The 22,645-nt window shown below is 35.3% G+C and overlaps 1 protein-coding gene across 1 annotated transcript in view; it reads right to left on the bottom strand.

Annotated features, from left to right (window-relative positions):
- The window catches only part of Polr3A (RNA polymerase III subunit A), a 427,591-nt gene that overhangs the window by 294,204 nt on the left and 110,742 nt on the right, over positions 1-22,645 (bottom strand). Inside the window, exons 7-8 of the mRNA XM_090415517.1 lie at positions 12,198-12,319; positions 9,880-9,979 (exon numbers count right to left, since the gene is read on the bottom strand). Of these exons, the coding sequence (XP_090271643.1) occupies positions 9,880-9,979; positions 12,198-12,319 (222 nt within the window). The remainder of the gene's footprint in view (positions 1-9,879; positions 9,980-12,197; positions 12,320-22,645) is intronic.

Genomic DNA, 22,645 nt, shown 5'->3' with positions numbered 1-22,645 from the left:
AGAAGGAGTAGCCATAGTATTCAACACAAAATACGAGGCTAATCTTGAATGGCAGTCAGTCTCAAGTAGAGTAATGTGGGCAAATATGAGAAGGGGGAGCTGGACAATGAGACTTATTTGTGCCTATGGTCCCACAGAAGGTTCTACTAAGGTAGAAGTGGAGGAATTTTTTGACGCTCTAGAAAAAGCAACTGACACAATGAAAAAGGAAAAGTTGGTCCTTGTTGGGGATCTAAATAGCAGAGTAGGAAATGATTGCGAGACATACAAAAATATTTTGGGAAAATTTGGAGAAAAGAGCAAAGCTAATAATAATGGCAAATATCTGTTGGATTTCTGCTCAGGACATGAACTGGTTATTACTAACACCATTTACCAACATAAAAATGTGCACAAATTCACATGGAGAGAAGAGGCTAGGAATAAGAAAAGTCTCATTGACTATGTTATTGTTGAAAGTGATGTTTTCTCCCTGGTGAAGGACACCAGAGTTTACAGAGGATTTGAAATTGGAAGTGATCACTATTTAGTCTTGAGCAGGATAAAATTGAATTTCATATTGAAAAGAATAACATGTAAGAAAGTTTTAATGTGAATAAAAGTTGAGCAGCTCTCAGATGTGAACTGTAGACTAAAATACAGAAAGATTATTGAAAAGAAAATGAAAGAGTTTGAGAACAGGAATCAAACCTTCGAGATTCAGTGGCAAACTCTGAAGAAAACATTGATTGATTCTGCCAGAGAGGCATGTGGTGAGGTTGTGTGCAAAGATAAAAAAATCAGAACTCCCTGGTGGACACAGGGAGTCAAAGGGGCAGTGAAGGAAAAGAAGAAAGCATATCAAAAGTTCCTGGGAAATAAATCAGCTTTTACTCTTACAGAATACAGAGACAAATGTAAGAAAGCTAAACAGTGTGTAAAACTAGCTAAACAAAAGTCATGGGAGCACTTTGGCAAGAATATAGAAAATAAATATCAAGAAGGTGGCAAAATATTCTGGAGGTTGTTGAAGAAGCTTAGGAATGGAGGAAAGAGTGCTGTAAAAGGAGTTAGAGATGATAAAGGTAACATGAAAACAGGAGAAAAAGATATCCTTGAAGTATGGAGTAATTACTTTGAAAAACTGCTAAATGAAACAAGCAGTGATGACAGCACAGTGATAAAAAACACTGACCAGGCATGCAGTCAGGAATACATATCCATACTTGAAGTAGAAAAAGCCATCAAAGGCTTGAAATGTGGAAAGGCAGCAGGAGTAGATGATATTCGACCAGAAATGCTGAAGTATGGTGGTATAAAAGTCTTACAGTGGCTGCACTGCATAGTTCAGAAAGCCTGGACAGAGGGACGAATTCCTGATGATTGGAGTAGAGCTCTCATAGTACCCATATATAAAAAGGGAAATAAAACTGAATGTGAGAATTACAGAGGTATTTCCCTACTGAGTGTTCCTGGCAAGATCTATGCCAGTATACTTGAGAAACGGTTGAGAAGAATTGTGGAAGAAAGGCTTGGTGAAGAACAAGCTGGATTCAGGCCAAATAGAGGCTGTCAGGATCAGATCTTCACTTTACGACAAATAGTCGAGAAAGCATGGGAATATAACAAAGATCTGTATTTAAGTTTTGTCGATTTGGAAAAGGCATATGACAAGGTGCCAAGAGAGAAGCTATTCAATACGCTGCAGTTATATGGTGTCAATGGGGCATTATATCAAGCAATACTTAGTCTTTATTTAAGTTGTAAGTCAGCAGTTAGAATTGAAGGAAGTACAGGAAGATGGTTTAATGTTAAATCTGGTGTGAGACAAGGATGTACATTATCCCCTCTGTTATTCATTATCTATATGGATCACATTATGAAGGAATGTGGTATTAAAGCTGATATCAAAATTGGAGATGTTAATGGCAGCTCTTAGCTTTATGCGGATGATGTTATACTTCTAAATAAATCCGCTACAAGTCTGCAAGATTCTCTGACTAAATTGAATAGCTGTTGTAATAGATATGGTATGAAGGTCAGCAATAAAAAGACAAAGACAATGAAAATAGGCAGAATCATTGAAAATGTCAACTGTGTTGTGAATGGAGAACCTGTGGAACAAGTAAAACATTTCAGCTACTTAGGCACAATTTTTACTGAAGATGGTAAATTAAATATAGAAATAGACAACAGAATCAGCAAAGCTGGTATGGTGGGAAGTCAACTGAATAAATTCATATGGAATGAGAGAGAAATTAGTCGGAACACTAAATTAGCTGTATACACGACAGTGTTCAAACCAGTTTTAACTTATGGATCTGAGAGCTGGGTCAGAAGTAAAACACTTGACCAAAAACTAGAGACCACAGATATGAGAGTCCTGAGAAAGATTAGAGGCGTGAACAGATGGCATCAATGGCAGTATCATATTAAAAATGAGGATATTAGGAAAGAACTTGACATTGTCAGCATCCAGGAATGCATTAGCAGAGCTAATCTCAGGTTCTATGGTCACTTAAATAGAATGGGAGAGGAAAGATTAGCAAAACAAGTGTTCTCTGCCAGGTTGGCAGGAAAACGACCCAGAGGAAGACCAAGATATAGGTGGATTGATACGGTACAAAGTGCCTTAGACAATAGAAATATAAGATCTGATAATGTTGGAGTCTTGACAAGTAACAGACTGATTTGGAGGAAAATTGTGGATAGGAAGTTAGTAATGATGTAATTTTTTCATGTAGTACTGTCATATCCTGTACACCCCTTGAGGGTACATAGCAGGAATTTGATGATGATGATGATGATAAAAATAACAGTAATAAACCCATGACATATTAACAAATAGTGAGAAGTGTAAATATGTAAATGTAAAACAGTAGCACCATTTTACATTTTTGCAACAGTTGAATTCTTATATCTGTTTCTGCATTCAATATCTGGTGAAATATATTGTTTTGGTTGATAATGAAGAAATTCTGTCCTGAGTATTTTAATAGGCTTTTCAGATAATTGACCTCACAGATCCCTTAAGAGAGTCTCAGGGACCAAAGGAGTCAGTGGACCACACTCTGAAAAATGCTGTAATAGACAAACAGAAAAGAAGAGTTGGTAGTGCTTGTAGGCACAAATGATTTAAGTAGTGATAAATATAGCAGTAGGAGAGGATATGAAATGATTGCTGGAAGAGGAAAGAAAGTCAGAAAGTGAAAAATTGTTTTTATTACCGAAATATGATAAGAAGGAATAGGGCTATGATAGCAAATGATTTAACAAGCAAGCTATATAGAAGAAATGGCTGTGAGTTTTTTAATGTGCAGAGTAAGTATGATGGTAGAAAAGACTTGTATATGAAGGGTGATCTGCACTTGAATGGTTTCAGCATCAGGTGGTGGGAGAAATTATTTATTGGAGTGAGACCTAATGCATCAAGTTATGAAAACAAGATCTTGAGGGAGAACACCAAGACTGTGTGTGGAAGTTCAGCTAGGATGTGCTGCCATGATTATATGAATGTCAATGAGCATAATTATGAATGTAATTATGAAAGTGAACCTCTGCACTTTAGGTTCAGATTTTTTGAGTGTGTCTGAGGATGGAAAAGAGAAAGTTTACCAACTGAGTCAAGCAGCCTACAGTTGTAACTATGTAAAAAAGGCAGGCAGTTAGTTGTTATGTCTATACACAAAATGCAAGGAACATTAGAAACAAAATGATTGAGTTTGTTGCTTGTGGTGAATATAATGTGATGTAAACTTGTTGGCATTAGCAAAACTCAGCTCTTAAGTGTGAAATATAGCAACCGTATCCCATCATCCAGTTAAGATGTCTAACTTCCTTTCTTCACCTAAAGACAACTTTCTCCCCTCAGCCTACCAGATTCCCTGCTCCTTTCAGCTTATCTTACTTTAGATAGTGTGGCAGATCTCCAGCAATCTGTCTTGAAGAACATAAATCTCATATCCAATATCTTGAAGTTGAACGGTCTGGCCAGGCAGAACACACCATTTTGACTAAACATAGTGATTTGGAAGAAAACTAAACTTTTACATAAAAGTAGATTTCTTATACAGTGGTAATATAAAGAAAGCTATGAGGCCTTTCTACACCAATTGAACCTAAACAAATCTTGACGGCCTTCAGTTATCCCCTTTATGGTAAATATTATATCATTTTTATGATATAATATTTCTATAATTTAATAATATCATATCATAAAAAAATGGGTGCTTAAGGTTCAAAGCTGTATAACTGAGAGGAGACCTCCACATAGCCCTTAGAGGAATGCGGAGAACCAACCAGGAATTCTGAACTAATGTCCAATTAACACCTTCTCGTGGTGCACCCTGTTAGACATCTACCTGGATACTGAACGAACGAGGATGGGCTGGCAATTTGGGATTTAGCAGACCAAATTGTATTCTTATTGGCTTAAACCAATATACAAAATGAAGGTACAACATGACAAAATTTCATGCCGGCTGGGGCGATGCCCGGATAAACTAGGCCCCTGTTGTTTTTGCCAGGGAACCAAGATGAACAGCGAAAAATCAGCTACTGGAACAAATCTGAAAGCACACCCCCCAACTCAACATCACCAGAGATAAAGTTTGGTACTATCAACATAAGAAGCCTGAATTGCAAAGAAATGGAGCTAGCTGAGAAATTGAACCAATACCAGATCAACGTAATAGGGGTGACTAAAACAAAAATAGACAAAAATTGGCGAGATCTTTCTGAGCAATAAATACAAAATGTTATATTCAGGAAATGATAATAAAAGAAAAGAAGGAGTAGCCATAGTATTCAACACAAAATATGAGGCTAATCTTCTTGAATGGCAGTCAGTCTCAAGTAGAGTAATGTGGGCAAATATGAGAATGGGGAACTGGACAATGAGACTTATTTATGCCTATGGTCCCACAGAAGGTTCTACTAAGATAGAAGTGGAGGAATTTTTTCAGGCTTTAGAAAAAGCAACTGACAGAATGAAAAAAGAAAAGTTGGTCCTTGTTGGGGATCTAAATAGCAGAGCAGAAAATGATTGTCAGACATATAAAAATATTTGGGGAAAATTTGGAGAAAAGAGCAAAGCTAATAATAATGGCAAATATCTATTGGATTTCTGTTCAGGACATGGACTGGTTATTACTAACACCACGTTCCAACATAAAAATGTGCACAAATTCACATGGAGAGAAGAAGGGAATAAGAAAAGTCTCATTAACAATGTTATTGTTGATAGTGATGTTTTCTCCCTAGTGCAGAACACCAGAGTGTACAGAGGATTTGAAATTGGAAGTGATCACTATTTAGTGTTGAACAGAATAAAATTGAATTTCATATTGAAAAGAATAACATGTAATAAAGTTTTAAAGTGAATAAAAATTGAGCAGCTCTTAGATGTGAACTGCAGACAAAAATACACAAAAAATACTGAAGAAAAAATGAAAGAGTTTGAGAACAGGAACCAAACCTTGGAGATTCAGCGGCAAGCCTTGAAGAAAACACTGATTGGTTCAGCCAGAGAGGCATGTGGTGAGGTTGTCTGCAAGGATAGAAAAATCAGAACTCCATGGTGGATACAAGAAGTTAAAGAGGCAGTGAAGGAAAAGAGGAAAGCATATCAAAAGTTCCTGTCAAATAAGTCAGCTTGTGATCTTAGAGAATACAGAGACAAATGTAAGAAAGTGAAACACTGTGTAAAACTAGCTAAACAAAAGTCATGGGAGGACTTTGGCAAGAACATAGAAAATAAATATCAAGAAGATGGTAAGATATTCTGGAGATTGTAGAAGAAGCTTAGAAATGGAGGAAAGAGTGCTGTAAAAGGAATTAGAGATGATAAAGTTGATATGAAAATGGGAGAAAAAGATATCCTTGAAGTATGGAGTAATTACTTCGAAAAATTGCTAAATGAAACAAGCAGAGATGACGGCACAATGGTAAAAAACACTAACCAGGCATGCAGTCAGGAATACATATCCATACTTGAAGTAGAAAAAGCCATCAAAGGCTTGAAATGTGGAAAGGCAGCAGGAGTAGATGATATTCGACCAGAAATGCTGAAGTATGGTGGTATAAAAGTCTTACAGTGGCTGCACTGCATACTTCAGAAAGCCTGGATAGAGGAACGAATTCCCAATGATTGGAGTAGAGCTCTAATAGTACCCGTATATAAAAAGGGAAATAAAACTGAATGTGAAAATTACAGAGGTATTTCCCTACTAGTTGTGTTCCTGGCAAGATCTATGCAAGTATACTTGAGAAACAGTTAAGAAGAATTGTTGAAGAAGAGCTTAGTGAAGAACAAGCTGGATTCAGGCCAAATAAAGGCTGTCAGGATCAGATCTTCACGACAAATAGTCGAGAAAGCATGGGAATATAACAAAGATCTGTATTTAAGTTTTGTCGATCTGGAAAATGCATATGACAAGGTGCCAAGAGATAAGCTATTCAATATGCTACAGTTATATGGTGTCAATGGGGCATTATATCAACAATACGTAGTCTTTATTTGAGTTGTAAGTCAGGAGTTAGAATCGAAGGAAGTACAGGAAGATGGTTTAATGTTATATCTGGGGTGAGACAAGGATGTACATTATCCCCTCTGTTATCCATTATCTACATAAATCACATTATGAAGGAAAGTGGTGTTAAACTTGATATCAGAATTGGAGATGTTAATGTCAGCTCTTTGCTTTATGCAGACGATGTTATACTTCTAAATAAATCTGCTACAAGTTTCCAAGATTCCCTGACTAAACTGAATAACTGTTGTAATAGATATGGTATGAAGGTCAGCATTAAAAAGACAAAGACAATGAAAATAGATAGAATTGTTGAAAATGTCAATTGTGTTGTGAACGGGGAACTTGTAGAACAAGTAAAACATTTCAGCTACTTAGGCACGATTTTTAGTGAAGATGGTAAATTAAATATGGAAACAGACAACAGAATCAACAAAGCTGGTATGGTAGGAAGTGAATTGAATAAATTCATATGGAATAAGAGAGAAATTAGTCGGAACACTAAATTAGCTGTATACAAGACAATGTTGAAACCAGTTTTAACTTGTGGATGTGAGAGCTGGGTCAGAAGTAAAACACTGAATCCAAGACTAGAGACCGCAGATATGAGAGTCCTGAGAAAGAGCAGAGGCGTGAACAGATGGCATCAATGGCAAAATCATATTAAAAATGAGGATATTAGGAAAGAACTTGACGTTATCAACATCCAGGAATGCATTAGCAGAGCTAATCTCAGGTGGTATGGTCACTTAAATAGAATGGGAGAGGAAAACATTAGCAAAACAAGTGTTCTCTGCCAGGTTGACAGCAAAACGACCCAGAGGAAGATACGGTACAAAGTGCCTTAGACGATAGAAATATAAGATCTGATAATGTTGGAGTCTTAACAAGTAACAGACTGATTTGGAGGAAAATTGTTGATAGGAAGTGAGTAATGATGTAAATTTTTCATGTAGTACTATCATATTCTGTACATCCCTTGAGGGTTCATGTCAGGAATTTGATGAAGATGATAATTTAATAATTATATTTCTATAATTGTTTTTAAAATTGGGAATTTTTAATTGGGAATTTACTGATTGTCTGCTGTCTTACTGATGCTGTAGTGGTGCCCTTTTTAATTGATTCTTTTTATTGTACTTTTGTGTTCCATCGTTCTTTGTACACATTTCGAATTATTATCTTAATAAATTTATTAAGAAGAAAGTATTGTAAGTTAATCAGCTTGTGCTCTTAGAGAATACAGAGAAAAATGTAGAAAGTGAAGCACTGTGCAAAGGCAACTAGCTAAACAAAAGTCACAGGAAGACTTTGGTAAGAACACAGAAAATAAATATTGGAAAGGTGGCAAAATATTCCAGAGGCTATTGAAAAAGCTTAGAAATGGAAAAAAGAATACTATAAAAGGAATCATAGATGATAAAGGTAACATGAAAACTGAAGATAAAGATATTCTAGAAGTCTGGAGTAATTATTCTGCAAGACTGCTAAAGTGTCAACATGATGGTAGAAAACTCCAAACAGGAATACATATCCATACCTCATAACTCATTTTAATAGTATTAACAACACCAAACGAATTATTTTATTAAAAATATGTTTATTAACTGGCTTATATTTCAACGAATTTCAAATTGGCATCTTCAGAGCACAAAGCAGCATGCTATAGTTTATATATGACAATGAGTAAGTGAAACAATTCAAATTGTAATGGACAAAATATCTGAAGTCCTAATTTGGCACCCTCTAATGTTTTATTTAAAAAAAAAGTATTATAGCTATGTAGGAGTAAATCTTAAGATAAGTCTCCCAAATTTTTGGCAAATTAATGCAACCATACTTGTTCAGGTTAATAAAATTCTTCATAGCCATGACAGACTAAAAATAATTTTTTTTCATCTGTAATGGCTTCTAAATAACACATTAGTTTTCTTCCACCTAATCCTGTGTGAGGGGAAGTGTCCAATATGTGGTCTGCCAGTCCTGACTTGCCATAATAATGGTAGCAAATGTATTTTTTATGTTCTCCAACATGGATGTTAACAGATCTTCCTTTCTGCCCATAGCAGGCCAAGTCACAGTCAGACTTGGCCTGCTATGGGCAGAAAGGAAGATAGAACTTCATACACTCTGGGATATGCTAGAGGATGAAGTTTATTTATTAATTTAACATCTGGTTTGAATGTGGTGTGAAAGCCATGTTTTATTAGTCCTTTGGATTTTTTTTTTTTTTTTGTATGTATCTCTGATATAGGGAAAGGCAAGTGGTTTTTTCTCCCAGAAACTCAGATTTTTCATCCTGTAAACTTAAGAAAATCAGCCATCAAACCTACACTATTTTCAGACAAAAATAGTGCGTTAAGATAAGGGACTACGAGATGGCGGCACTTGCTAAACGCCTTCTTCACTGCATACCGATTAATTAGTGATAGCCTTGGGGACAGCTATCTCTGATTGGCTATCAGTGGAGATTGAACTGCCAACTCAGTCTCCAAAAGTTAGATATGGCTAAAACAGCCTCGCCTACTCTCTCTGCAGGAACAGAAAGGTGTTACCTTAGCTAGCTAGCCAATATAGGGAATAGGAATAATAATGTTTTGTTCTTATAATGAATTTAGTTTAATCCTTTATCCAAGTGTAAGCAAACAAAGGTTGCACCGGAAAATATCTTCAGGACTGAGGTAAGGTGGTGCATCCCTAGACAACTCGTAGCAAGGAGTGATGAGAGCTTGGTCCACCTTTGCTACGAGTTGCCCTTCCCTTAATGCATAGCAGTATACATGTCCGCAAGGAGATGTGCTTTGCATTATGGGAGATACTGAGACAAGGAGTGATGAGAGTTTGGTCCGCCTTTGCTACAAGTTGCACCACCTTACCTCAGTCCTGAAGATATTTTCAGGCGCAAACTTTGTTTGCTTACACTTGGATAAAGGATTAAACTAAATTTATTATAGTCTAACTTAGTGCAAAATAAACTTCCAAAATGTTTTGTTCTTGTGTATTAGAAGAGGGAGAAGTATTGATGCTATGTAGTATTTCTATTTTGAAGGAATTGTAGCCATTGGCTAAGAAGGCATGGCGCAGATATTTAAGTTCTGTGGAAAGCAATGCATCATTAGAACAAACAGCTCTGGCTCTATTCATTTTTTTTCAAAATACCACTGTTGGGCTGGATGATGATGTCATGGTTTATGTAGATTTCTGTGTGTGTGTGTGTTGGCTTTCTGTAAATGGAAAAAGACAGTGATCAATCTGAAAGGTGGGTGACTAATGTGTCAAGAAAAGGCAAACAGTTATATACAGTTATAGTAACAAAACTACAATTTGGTTACTATTTTTTTTGTTGTGGTGGTTAATAAGCAAAACTTACCATAATCATCTGCATTTTAGCACCTGTTGCCGTTCTCCTCTGAAGGATATCATTAACAAATATGATTTCAGCCAGCTTCACAGTTAAATCATCTTCATTTCTGAAAAAATGAAATTCAAAATCAATATCATTCTAAAAAATATATGAAAATAAGATTTTATATTCTTACAGCTCAATTTGGAATATTAAAAAAAAAAACACTTTTTTGCTTACTTTTAGACACACTTGGTAAATATTCACTTGAATGAATAGTTTTTACACACTGTACACACAAAGTTCTTAATTTTGTGTGTACAAAGGAGATATGGGATTCAATTCCAACACGTTTAAACATGTGAAGTTCCACTAGTCAACAATATTCAACCTCCTGTTACATCCTGAATGAAGAACTTTATTAAAGAAATAATACATTCAGGATTTAACAAGTCAGAAAAATCAGCTGAGAGAAAAAAACTTGTACTGGAGCAGAAGAACTAAAGTACTAACTCTAAATGAAAATAGAATTACCTCCTTTTAGTAGAATTGTAATACCATGTAAAGAACTTAGTGTATAAATTAGTATTATATGAAATGCATCATGTATACAATGAATGGGTAAATCAGATGTAAACAATAGTCCAAAGGTCATGGGCAGGCCTGAGGCATTGGCAATCTGGGAAAGCGACGCATATTCGGTTCCCAGAAGACGCTGCTATGATCTCGCGATGTGCCGAAGTTGCCGTGGTCAATAAAAGTAGCGGGCGGGAAAAGATCGCAGAAAAAAAAGTAAGAGGGCACTATCGTGGTAAGAACAGGGTGCAAAAAGGGGGAAGTGAATGGAGAATAAAAAGGTTTTGCACCCCTTTCTCAAGGCTTTTTTTGCCTGTTTTCATGGATGATGATTTGACTTCTCTCATGGGCCAGTGGTTCCTGATGGTGTTTCGTGGCGATAGTTCGATATCAGAGGGTGCACCTTTCCCTTCGATGTCAGAATTTCTGCCAGTACGAAAGCATGAGATGTCGGCATATCTGTCTTCGCTCCTTCGCAAAGTACCGACGGAATACTATCGCATATGTACATTATTAACTGGCAGCTAGAATTGAGGATGGCCCGAAACAGATCGAGGATAGACGAGGGAAACTGAGGACCATGAGGACCCACCACGTGGACGCAGGCTTATGGCAGATTCGAAAGGTAGTTCAAACAAAAAAGGACAGTTCTGACAGACCTGGAGACCCTACCCCAAGAAATGGTAATGTACAGATTTTGTTGTATAACTATCCAGTCAGAAAAAGGAAGAGATCGTTGTAGTGTATTAAATGAGTATGGACAGTATTTAAGAACTTTAAGTGATTACCTAGCAGTGGCTAATGTCCATAAGACAAATTGTTAGGAATGATTATAGATGATTGTGACTAACTTAATATGCAAGACTGATACAGTAGGTAGAATATTGATTAGAAGAGTATAATGTGTATATTATGTGTGCTTGTAGTGTATTAATCGAGTATGGACAGTATTTAAGGACTTTAAGTGATTATTTAGCACTGGCTAATGCCCATAAGACAAATTGCTAGGAATGATTATAGAAGAGTGTGTCTAGTTTAATATGCAAGATTAACATAGTAGGTAGAATAACTGATTAGAGGAGTATAATGTGTATATTATGTGTGTAAAATCTCCAACTCAAGAGAAAGAATTATTGTTCGTACGTTAGAGTATTAATCAGTTTGATAAAGTTTGATTTAACATGTCATTGAACTAGTTGAAAGTGTATATTATGTCTCTAGATTCCAATAAATATGTATTTTCTTTTATACCTGAGTTTTGCCTATGATATGAACCAAAACTAGCATTTGATTTATGAGTATAAGCACTAAATTTATTCTCTTATGTGCAACAAAGGTCTGGAAAAGTCTCCCTGAATAAGAGTCCCCTCTATTCTAAGATATTGGCAGGCACAGCATTAAAAAATAAATTTGTCAATATCTGAAGAGGAGACGGCCCCAGACAGAAATTAGAGGATTCGTTTCTTATAGCAAGGAATAACCTTTAACAGTCAGGGTATGCATGTGAGTAAATTTAGGAATCGGCCAGAGATATAGAATTTGCTTTCCTTATAGAATGAACACGTAAGAAGTGATACAGATATTAGAGTCAAGAAAATTTTGTAAGTCCTGTAGTTAAAGAAGAGAGGTTAAAATCATAAGGTAAAGGAAGTAAAATATTATAGGAAGAGCAACGACATAAAATGGCACACATGGCGATAGATAACAATGGTGGTGAGCCACACCACCAAAGATATAACATTCAAATAAAAGAAAACAGTATCACTTACTTCCTTGAAGACACATCAGACACTACAGAAGGCCTGATACAGAGAGGAGGAACTGGTATTCTTGTTAGTATGAGGTCAGCTGGTCGTCCACTCTTGGGATTCATCATTAATAAAGGAATATCCTAAACCAAATTAAATTTCATGCAATTAAAATTACAAGATCTTTAAGTCATTTTAGCTACTGAAATCAATAATTAAGAAAAAGTTATTCATTTATATTTGTTTAACTGAAATGTTTACAGTCATCAGCATTTTCATTAATATGAATGAACAGATGATACTTTATTTCACTAAGTTACAATAGCTGGCAGCAGTTAACATTAAGGAATAACATTAATAACATATAAAAGGGAATACAACAGAAGCAAATGCTTAAGGACTAACCACCTTATCCTAAATATTATGGTTATAAAAGGCAATCTGAACAGGTCATGGACCTTAAGAATCTGTAAGTACTACACGAAAAGCATGCAGTAAAAAAAGTAAAAAAAAGCAGCTTTTTTTTTTTTTTTTTTTTAATCTACTGTAATATGAAATTGTATACATAGGAAGTAAGGAATCTTATTTCTTACTTCCTTTAGCTCCTACATACTTCAACTGACTTTTGAAATTTGAATACAATCAAATTTAATTTTGTTACTTTGTCTATGGTTTGCATGTGTTGGCTGCATATTTAGAAACTACATAGTTTAGGTCACTCTGTTGGAAGATGAGTATTTGTACTATCCTGAATGCAACAACACAAATTAAGAGTGCACTAAACATAGTATAATTCCAGGATGTTCCTTGAAACTTACACTGTTTCTTGTTTTTCGTGATTTCAGGTATTGTAAATCAAAGACGAGCAACATAATAGCCCATGTCAATTCACTATCAATTCAAAAGCCTAGAAAATATTATTTGATTACAAGTATCAATCTGTCACACATTTATCCTTATATTTAATAGATAAGGATGTAACTTCTTGTCCTTATTTTTAAAAATCATTTATTTCATCTAATCCAGGTTTATAATCATATCAATAAATAATCCATTTGTAATCCAGTGCCCAAAGTACAGCACTGTTATCTTCGACAAGCAGCCTGAAATCTGAAGACATATCACCTCTGTACATAAGTAATTGAGCTATGCCCTTCTAAAGACATTGTAATTAATAAAAAGAGCAGTGATCCAAGAATTGACTGCTAAGAAACCCACATGTATGTGTGCTGATATATTCTACTGCCTCTCCCAACTCTTCTTAGATACAGCAATTAAGGGCATGTCAAACAGACTAACAGACCTAGAACCTTTTCAGTCAAGAGTAGAAGCAGTAAAGCAGTTCTGCAAGCTGGCCACCATTAGATAAAGACACAGGACAGACCTGATGGTAATACTTGAGGATGCTTCCAAATCAGAAAATAATCATGCCTTGAAGGAGTACAATTATAGTTATATGCAGGGACAGTATAAACAGAAGACTGAATGCACCTCTTTCCATGTGGGAAACATGTTCAGGAGACTTTCATTCCCAAACAATTTCAATATCACTACAGATCACATACCCAGTGGTGAGCTATAAGGGGCTCATTCGAGCCCTTTGTTAAATTTTTCTGAAATTTGCAAGCCTCCTGTTCTTCTTGTTTAATAATCTTGAGATCTAGAAAATAAATGAAATACTTTATTTATTTAGACAAATAAGGTTTGTCTAAATGTATACATGCTACTATAATTGCTACTTTAAATTCACATGGATTTTCTGATAACTATATAAAAAACATTTTATTGCATTTTGTTCTGATGAGGCTAGTGTAATGTTAGGAAACAAATCAGGTGTTGCAATCAAACTTCTATAAAAATTTCCCAACGTCGTGATTTGGCATTGTGCTCATCGTTTACACTTAGCATTAGACGATTCAATAAAAAACATTAAAGAAATAAATCATTTTGAAATATTTATGGATAAATTATATGCTTTTTATCATCAATCAGCAAAAATTCAATGAGAATTAAATACGATTGCAAAAGACCTTGGTATCAAAATTTTAAAGATCGGCCGTGTGTTTTGGACCACGATGGGTAGCTTGCAGTTTATGAACAGCTCTTGCTGTGTGGAGAAATTACCCAGGTTTATGAAAGCATTTTGCATCAAACGATAAATATAAGGGCTGTTTAAACTGACTTCTCAATTTGGAATTTTAATAAATATCTTCTGACAGATATTTATCATATCTGTCAGAAGATATTTATCATATCTGTCAGAAGCTCTACAAAGTCGCAATATAAGTATTAAAAAGGCTAAGATAGGCCATTTTTTTTTTTTTTGGTTGGCGCATGCAAGCCCTTTGTTAAAATTTCCATAGCTCACCGCTGCACGTACCCTCTGATAACAAACAATACATAAAATAATAAATAAATCCCTAAACACAAATATTAACACTGTGCTCTATGGCTTTCAGATGACTACCCCAACTATCTGAACATGAACTATATTCTACATGATTTCATACTGTCACAAGAGAAGGAACTTGCACACAGAGAGGAGATTCTAGGTCTCACATTTTCTAGCATAAGATATCATATCTCTCAAGACACAAAATGTGAAATCTAAATCCTATCTTTGATCTTCTCTGGCTCAAAATTTATGCTGCATTCATTTGCAGCAGAATTTGTCTGCATTTGCTCTCCTCTTTGTGTGTGTGTGTGTGTGTGAGAGAGAGAGAGAGAGAGAGAGGGAGGGAATATTTATTATGACTATTGAAGCTAAAGGACAACAATAAACAGAGCATAAATAAATAAAAGATGAAACTAGCTGTGCTATTTAGATAGTAAACTAAATATTATACTCTATATTTTATTCTCCTTTGGCTTCAATAGACATATTTTCAAATGTATGATACCTGGGAAGTCTTTATCATCATCATTACTACATATATATGTCACAGGGAAATGATGAAAATATGGATTTGATCAAATCCCTAAAGGATATGATCAAATCACGGAAGATGTTAAAATAACAACTCTGTGGGGTGATTTCCCTGAAGAAAGTAAGTGATTTGATCAAATCCCTTAACTGTTTTAGTGATTTGATCAAAAATTCCTTAACTGTTTTAGTGAAAAGATGAAATAATATTGTTTAGATATTAAAAGTATTTATTAAAGATGAAATAATATTGTTTAGATATTAAAAGTATTTATTAAAGATGAAATAATATTGTTTAGATATTAAAAGTATTTATTAAAGATGAAATAATATTGTTTAGATATTAAAAGTATTTATTTAGTAAACCATGCATTATTAAATGTAGAATAGTTAACACAACAATAGTCAACTAAGATGAAAAGCCAAATGGCTATTTTTTTCTGGCGAAGTTGATCAATTAAGGGGATAAAAATCCCTTATTGTTTTTCAGCCAGTAAGCGAAACTAAGATCGAAAACTACGATCTGAACGTTTCATGCCGACGAACTGTCAGCGTATCCAAGCGTAAGTGACCACTTGGTAGAGCCACACCACAGCAACTAGTTGCAAAGGTGGAGCAAGATCCCTCACTGTTCTTGATATTTTCTCATGATGTAAAAACACACAGCTCTAGGAGATGTAGTACTGTTTTACATTATGAGGAGAGGTCACTACCCAGACCGGTTTCAACCTTTTTTGAGGTCTCATCAGTGAGTAGCTAGACCTAGAATATCAGAGTTTAAGTGAAAAGAACTTACATACTTTTGCTATACAGGGATATTCTGATATTCTAGGTCTGATATTCAGGTTGAAACCAGTCTGGGTAGTGACCTCTCCTCATAATGTAAAACAGTACTACATCTCCTAGAGCTGTGTGTTTTTACATTATGAGAAAATATCAAGAACAGTGAGGGAGCTTGCTCCACCTTTTTACGAGTTGCCGTGGTGTGGCACTACCAAGTGGTCACTTACGCTTGGATACGCTGACAGTTCGTCGGCATGAAACGTTCAGATCGTAGTTTTCGATCTTAGTTTCGCTTACTGGCTGAAAAACAATAAGGGATTTTTATCCCCTTAATTGATCAACCTCGCCAGAAAAAAAATAGCCGTTTGGCTTTTCATCTTAGTTATACTATGTTATAATATATAATATAGTGACACACCTTTCTGGCAATCGTATAGCAAAAGTATGTAAGTTCTTTTCACTTAAACTCTGATATTCTAGGTCTAGCTACTCACTGATGAGACCTCAAAAAAGGTTGAAACCGGTCTGGGTAGTGACCTCTCCTCATAATGTAAAACACTACTACATCTCCTAGAGCTGTGTGTTTTTACATTATGAGAAAATATCAAGAACAGTGATGGATCTTGCTCCACCTTTGCAACGAGTTGCCGTGGTCACTAACGCTTGGATACGCTGACAGTTCATCGGCATGAAACGTTCAGATCATAGTTTTCGATCTTAGTTTCGCTTACTGGCTGAAAAACAATAAGGGATTTTTATCCCCTTAATTTAACAACAATAGTCATTTAAGCTGATATTTTTAAAAACAACAAGGATATTTTCAGTGAAATTTTAAACATTTTTCGTGGATACAAGCTCCTCTCTGGCATCCGTGCCGGCCAAACATTACCCGAGGAAGGTTGCACGCATTTTTATTATTGTTTTCTATATTTCGAGTTTTATCAAGTACCTACCATAGAAAAATGAGTTCAGATATAGAAAAAATCAAACTCTGACCGAATTTGTATCTGAAGAACAGTTCAATGAAACTGTCAGGAAGTTTTTGAACAAGCGGCATGAAAAAGAAAAACCTTTGTGGACTCGCGAAAGGACAGAAGAAGCTGTCACAATCATTGAACAATTTAAATTAGCACTACTACTTAAACTGCAATGGACACATAAACAGTACTATTATGGAAAAAAATATGATGTTATGGAAGTAGGTACTAAAAAATCTTTGATTTTGAAGAGAAAGTCTGAATTCGATCCAATTGTGAAAATAGTACCAACGGAAAATTTTTACCATATACTTCGGGGAAACTCATCAGTCAACTGGCCACGGAGGAAGAGATAAAATGCTGTATAGTTTGAAATCGAAATACCTAATAACTACTTCAGTTGTACTGGAGTTTTTAAAGCTGTGCACGGTATGTCAGTCTAAAAAAAAATTTCCAAACAAAGGAATCGTTGTTTGCCCAATTGTATCTAGCGACTTCAATCATCGTGGCCAAGTTGATTTAGTTGACTTACAGTCGACACCAGATAGAAATTACAAATGGCTATTAAATGACCAGGACCACGCGACGAAATTCAGCTTTCTTCGACCGTTGACTACAAAAAGAACTGTTGAAGTAGCAATGGAGGTATTAAAAATATTTTTGGAAGTAGGTTGTCCTCATATACTACAAAGCGACAACGGCTGTGAATTTACGGCTGCTGTGATACAAGAATTAACAAGCCTCTGACCAACGTGCAAAATTGTAAATGGTAGGCCTAGACATCCAGCTAGTCAAGGATCTGTTGAGCAATCAAATCAAGATGTTGAAGCTATTTTACGTGCTTGGCTAATTGACAATGACACAAAAAATTGGGCTATAGGTTGTTACTTTGTTCAATTCCAAAAGAATTCCTCTTTTCATCGAACCATTAAACGATCACCTTACAAAGCTTTATTTGGAACAGAACCAAAAACAGGATTCCAATCTAGTCATATTTCGAAAGAGTTGCTTGAAAAACTTGTTACTGAAGAGGACTTGGATCTACTTCTTAATCAGCAGGACCATGACATTATTTTAACACCAGAAGACTTACCAACAGCTTCCTTAGAGAACAACAACAACACTTCACCTTCAAAAGATCCACCAGCATCTGAATTAATTGATTACAATGCTTCAACTTCAAATGATCTATTAATAGTTAAATCAACCAACAATAACACTTCAATGTCACATGATCTACCGGCAGCTGATTTACTCAACAAAAAGGCTATAAATTTAGAGGATCTACCAGAAATTGAATCAATTTCTTTATTGACAATAAGACAACTCGAACCAGTTAACAACTCTACTTCAACTCCTGCTTCAACAGTTAAAACATCTGTAGTGTTACTTGCATCAGAAGGGGAAGCAGCTGTCAGCGACAGTAAAGCATGTTGTGTTGTTTATAGAATGGAATCTACTGGAGCCCATTCATGTGACATTTGTAAAAATCCGGTGCACTCAATATGTGGGAATACAGTAGGAGAAGAAGGATATGGATCGAAAATTCTATGCTATTTATGCCAAAAAGAAGAGAGCATTAAAGATCAAAGGGAAAATGCTGCAAAACACCTGAAAAGATCAGCTGAAAAAATGAAAGTTTCTTTGAAGAAATTTAAAGACGTGTTAGTGAATTCCACAGTTTTGGTGTATGTACCTAAGGTAGATAGAAGCCCATTAGATGGAAATAACATCGTGGGGATCGTATTAGATATAAAAAATAATTTATACCAAATTGGTACCTCAGTTGGAATTATAAAAGATTAGCTACCTAGAAATGCTCTTCAAATAGCTACTACAACATTTACCGAAACAGTTCCACAGATTAACCTAAGTCTGCATGACATTGCAGGAAAATTATCAGTATTTGGAGGTCAAGGATTTAAGAAGTGTTCCTGTGAGCAATCCAAATTACAATGTCAAACAAAAAAGATGTGCCTGTAAAAAAAGTAACGCACTTTGTAACTCGAGATGCCACAAATCAACAACGTGTTTTAATAAAAATGAATAAACATTATTATTTATTAATTACATTCACGAAAAATGTTTAAAATTTCACTAAAAATATCAGCTTAAGTACCTATTTCTTTTGTTAATTAGTTTCGAACAAATAATTTGTGTTTCAATGACTATTGTTGTATTAACTATTCTATATTTAATAATTATTTCATCTTTTCACTAAAACAGTTAAGGGATTTGATCAAATCACTAAAACAGTTAAGGGATTTGATCAAATCACTTACTTTCTTCAGGGAAATCACCCCACAGAGTTGTTATTTTAACATCTTCCGTGAATTGATCAAATCCCTATTTTCATCATTTCCCTGCGACATATATATATACATATACACACATACTATGGGCAAAAAACAGTACTGAACTTCGACACTCGTTTACTCCATAACATATCGTTGTAGTTATTCAGTACTGCTTTCTTTTTTTCTTTGCACCATATTGTATGAGGTTAACTCAATGAAGTTTTTGCTTTATAGTGCATGACTGACTTGAGTTATTTACTTGTTAGGAAAAACTTGGATTTTTTGTTTAAATTAGATATTGTCAGTATGGCACCAATGCATGGCAGAGCAATGGCAGCAAAGGCATCATTGCTGGGTGAACTGAACTTATGCTATTTTGTACACTGCAGTGTGTATGAGGTATAATCATTGCAAAAGTTAAAGGATTTATGCAAGAAGAGTGAAGTGCTCCAAGAGTGAATACTAGTTGGGTAGTGAGGATGAAACAATTGTTGCTAGAGTAGATAGACAAGCATCAACAGTAGAATGGAAAATGTTAATGGAATTAATGTTGAACATATGGTGGTGAAAGCACAGGATAACAAAATGGACCTAAATAAGGAAATTGCATGTTATCCTTCACAGGACAAGGCACAAAATCAAAAAATTGCACAAACAACAAGAAAATAGCAGGGCCGAGAAGAAAAAGAAGCAGATTATCCAAGGTAAGAATCAAGCCAAGAAGGAACATGGTACAAATATTAAATTCAGGTATTAAACTCATTCGGATGGATAATTGGATTACTCAGTAATTGATCACTCCTATCATAACAATTAGCCACTTACTAAAAAAACAAATCTGGTTTGCTTATTAACCTTAGCAATCTTAAATAATGACAAAATTCTCTCTCTCGTGCACATAAACACTTTCTCACTTAGCAAAATTCACTCTACAAGAAAAAGACAAATTCCTAATCTTCAATACAAGAAAACACAATATGTTGTAGCCAAACTTGCACTAAATGTCAGAATAAAATTGGATTTTTCTTTTGCTGACACAGGCAGAGTACAAGATATCATTGAGAGTACTATATCATTACTAACTTCTTATTGATAATTTTCCTCCAAATTAACCTGTTATCTCTAAAGGCCAATATTATTAGATCAGATATTTTATTCTTCTTTTTACTGTACCAATTCACTAGATCTTGGTCATCCTCTTTTTTTTTTTTTTTTTGTGTCATCCTGGAAAACAAAACTCATTTTGCTAATATTTCCTCTCCCATTCTGTTTAAGTTACCATACCGTCAGTCATTAGATCTGCTAGCACAGCGTTTCTCAACCTTTCTAAGCCCAAGGACAAGTAAAATGTCTACAACAATTCTACGGACCACTAAGTTACAGAGGTGTAGCTGGGGGGAGGAGGGGGAAACGGATCTGCCCCAGGTGGCACTTTTTTGCAGTTTTTGAAATCTTGCCATAGCAACTGAGTGATGAAATAGATTCGACAATGTCATCGACGATTTTGAAAACAAAAAAGCAAGAAAAATAATATTTTAGAATGTCGGAATTAAAGTTTTACTTCAAAAATAAACATAGTGTTTTTGGGAAAGATTGACTTCTATTTGGGTTTATAGCTCAAGTTTATTTTCAAACTAAGTTATACCAACTAGTTTCACCAACCATAGCTGTTGGCTTCGCCAGGGTAAAAGATATATAGATGTAAGACCACTTAAATGCTAAATGGACCGAACACAATTGCATTTTTACAAAAACAGAATGCGTACATCACACACAGAGCGTGTATGATATCACTTGCTGTTATATAGGAACGTTCTATAATTTGTAGCAAAATTTAATTCTGGCAAGTAGAAAGATTTAATGAGAGTCTTCCAGATCTCAGGCAGAATTAATCCTTGGTTTCTATTTAGGTTTTGTTTTGAACGAATGACTGTTGTGGCTTTTTTTTATCATTCAGGAACGGAAACAAAAACCTAAATAGAAACCAAGGATTAAAAAACGTTTAATTTTCTTGACCATCAAAGCTCTGGAATGATTTCTAATGGGACTATATTGATCAAGTACATATAATTAACAACTATGTTTCACCAACTGAGGCTGTTGGCATCTTCAGGGTACATAACTGATGTAAGGCACTAAAAAGTAAAAAACTGTTACAATCTATAATCAACCAATCCCAATTACATTAGACAAAGAACAGAGCACGTACAATACATGCATAGGGCGTGCATGATCTCACTTGTTATTTAGGAATGTTCTATAGTTGGCACTGTAATTCGGTTTTGGTGAGTTAAGAGATCTAATAAGGGTCTTCCAGATCACAGGCAAGATTAGTCCTTGGTTCCTGTTAAGGTTTTGTATACAGCGGGCAACTGCTGTGGCTTCTTTAAAAATTCGGGAGCGGAAGTCCTCTATGTAAGGAATTGTACTTCTATCCCACTCTATATGGTTCGTTCTTGAGAAATGGAAAGCTAACCCCGATTTTTCTTCCCTGTTACTGACGTCACCAATGTGTTCTATTTTACTTTCAAAATCCTCCATAAAGATATCCCCCACAAGATATTACTTCTCTGTTCCGTCATTGTTTAACATCAAACTTTTTCATATGGAATAAAACCATATATCAGCAATTGACTGGCCTTGCAATGGGTAGCCCCCTCTCTCCATCTTGTGCTGATCTCTTTATGCAGGATTTTGAAAGTAAAATCTTATCTCAAGTAGACCCTAAACCCACATTATGGTGGAGATACATGGACAATATCTTTATTGTTTGGAACCACACAAAAAAGGACCTGTTAGACTTTCTAAACAAGATCAACTCTTTACACCACACAATCAAATTCACTCTAGAACTTGAAAAAAATAACCAATTATCATTTCTGGACACTTTAATTAAGAAGCTAATGAATGGTGGTATCAACCTCTCAGTTTACCGCAAACCTACCAATACAGGACGTTATTTACATTTCACTTCCTCCCACCACATTTCTCAGAAACTTAGCATTGTACACATGCTGAAGAACCGTGCCTCTCTCTCCTTACAACAGATCAACAAGACCTCCAGGACGAACTATCCCTGATATCTAACAACCTTACCATGAATAGATTTCCTCGAAGACTCGTCCACAAGATACTTTTCTCTGACCATCCCCACAAAGACAACGAGATGACATACGTTATATTTCTACCATCGTCATTCCATACTTAGGGTCAGTTTCAAATAAGATTGCAAGACTCCTTAGACCACATAAAATAAGAGTGGCCTTTAAACCTACAGAAACGATTAGGCAATTCTTAAGATCTCCAAAAGATAGCCATCCTTTCTTCAAATATGCTGGAGTTTACAACATATCCTGCTCGTGCGGCTTGAATTACATCAGCCAGACTTCAAGGAGCCTTAAAATTAAGCAAAAAGAACACACTGGTGACATCAATAATAACAGAGAAGAAAAATCAGGGTTAGCTTTCCATTTCTCAAGAATGAACCAT

Source organism: Typopeltis vanoorti, chromosome 3 (assembly GCF_054136105.1).
Source record: "Typopeltis vanoorti isolate ZY-2024b chromosome 3, IOZ_Tvanoo_1.0, whole genome shotgun sequence".
NCBI lineage: Eukaryota > Metazoa > Arthropoda > Arachnida > Uropygi > Thelyphonidae > Typopeltis > Typopeltis vanoorti.
The sequence above is the reverse complement of the archived record's forward strand: the minus strand, read 5'-3'. Positions and strand labels throughout refer to the sequence as shown.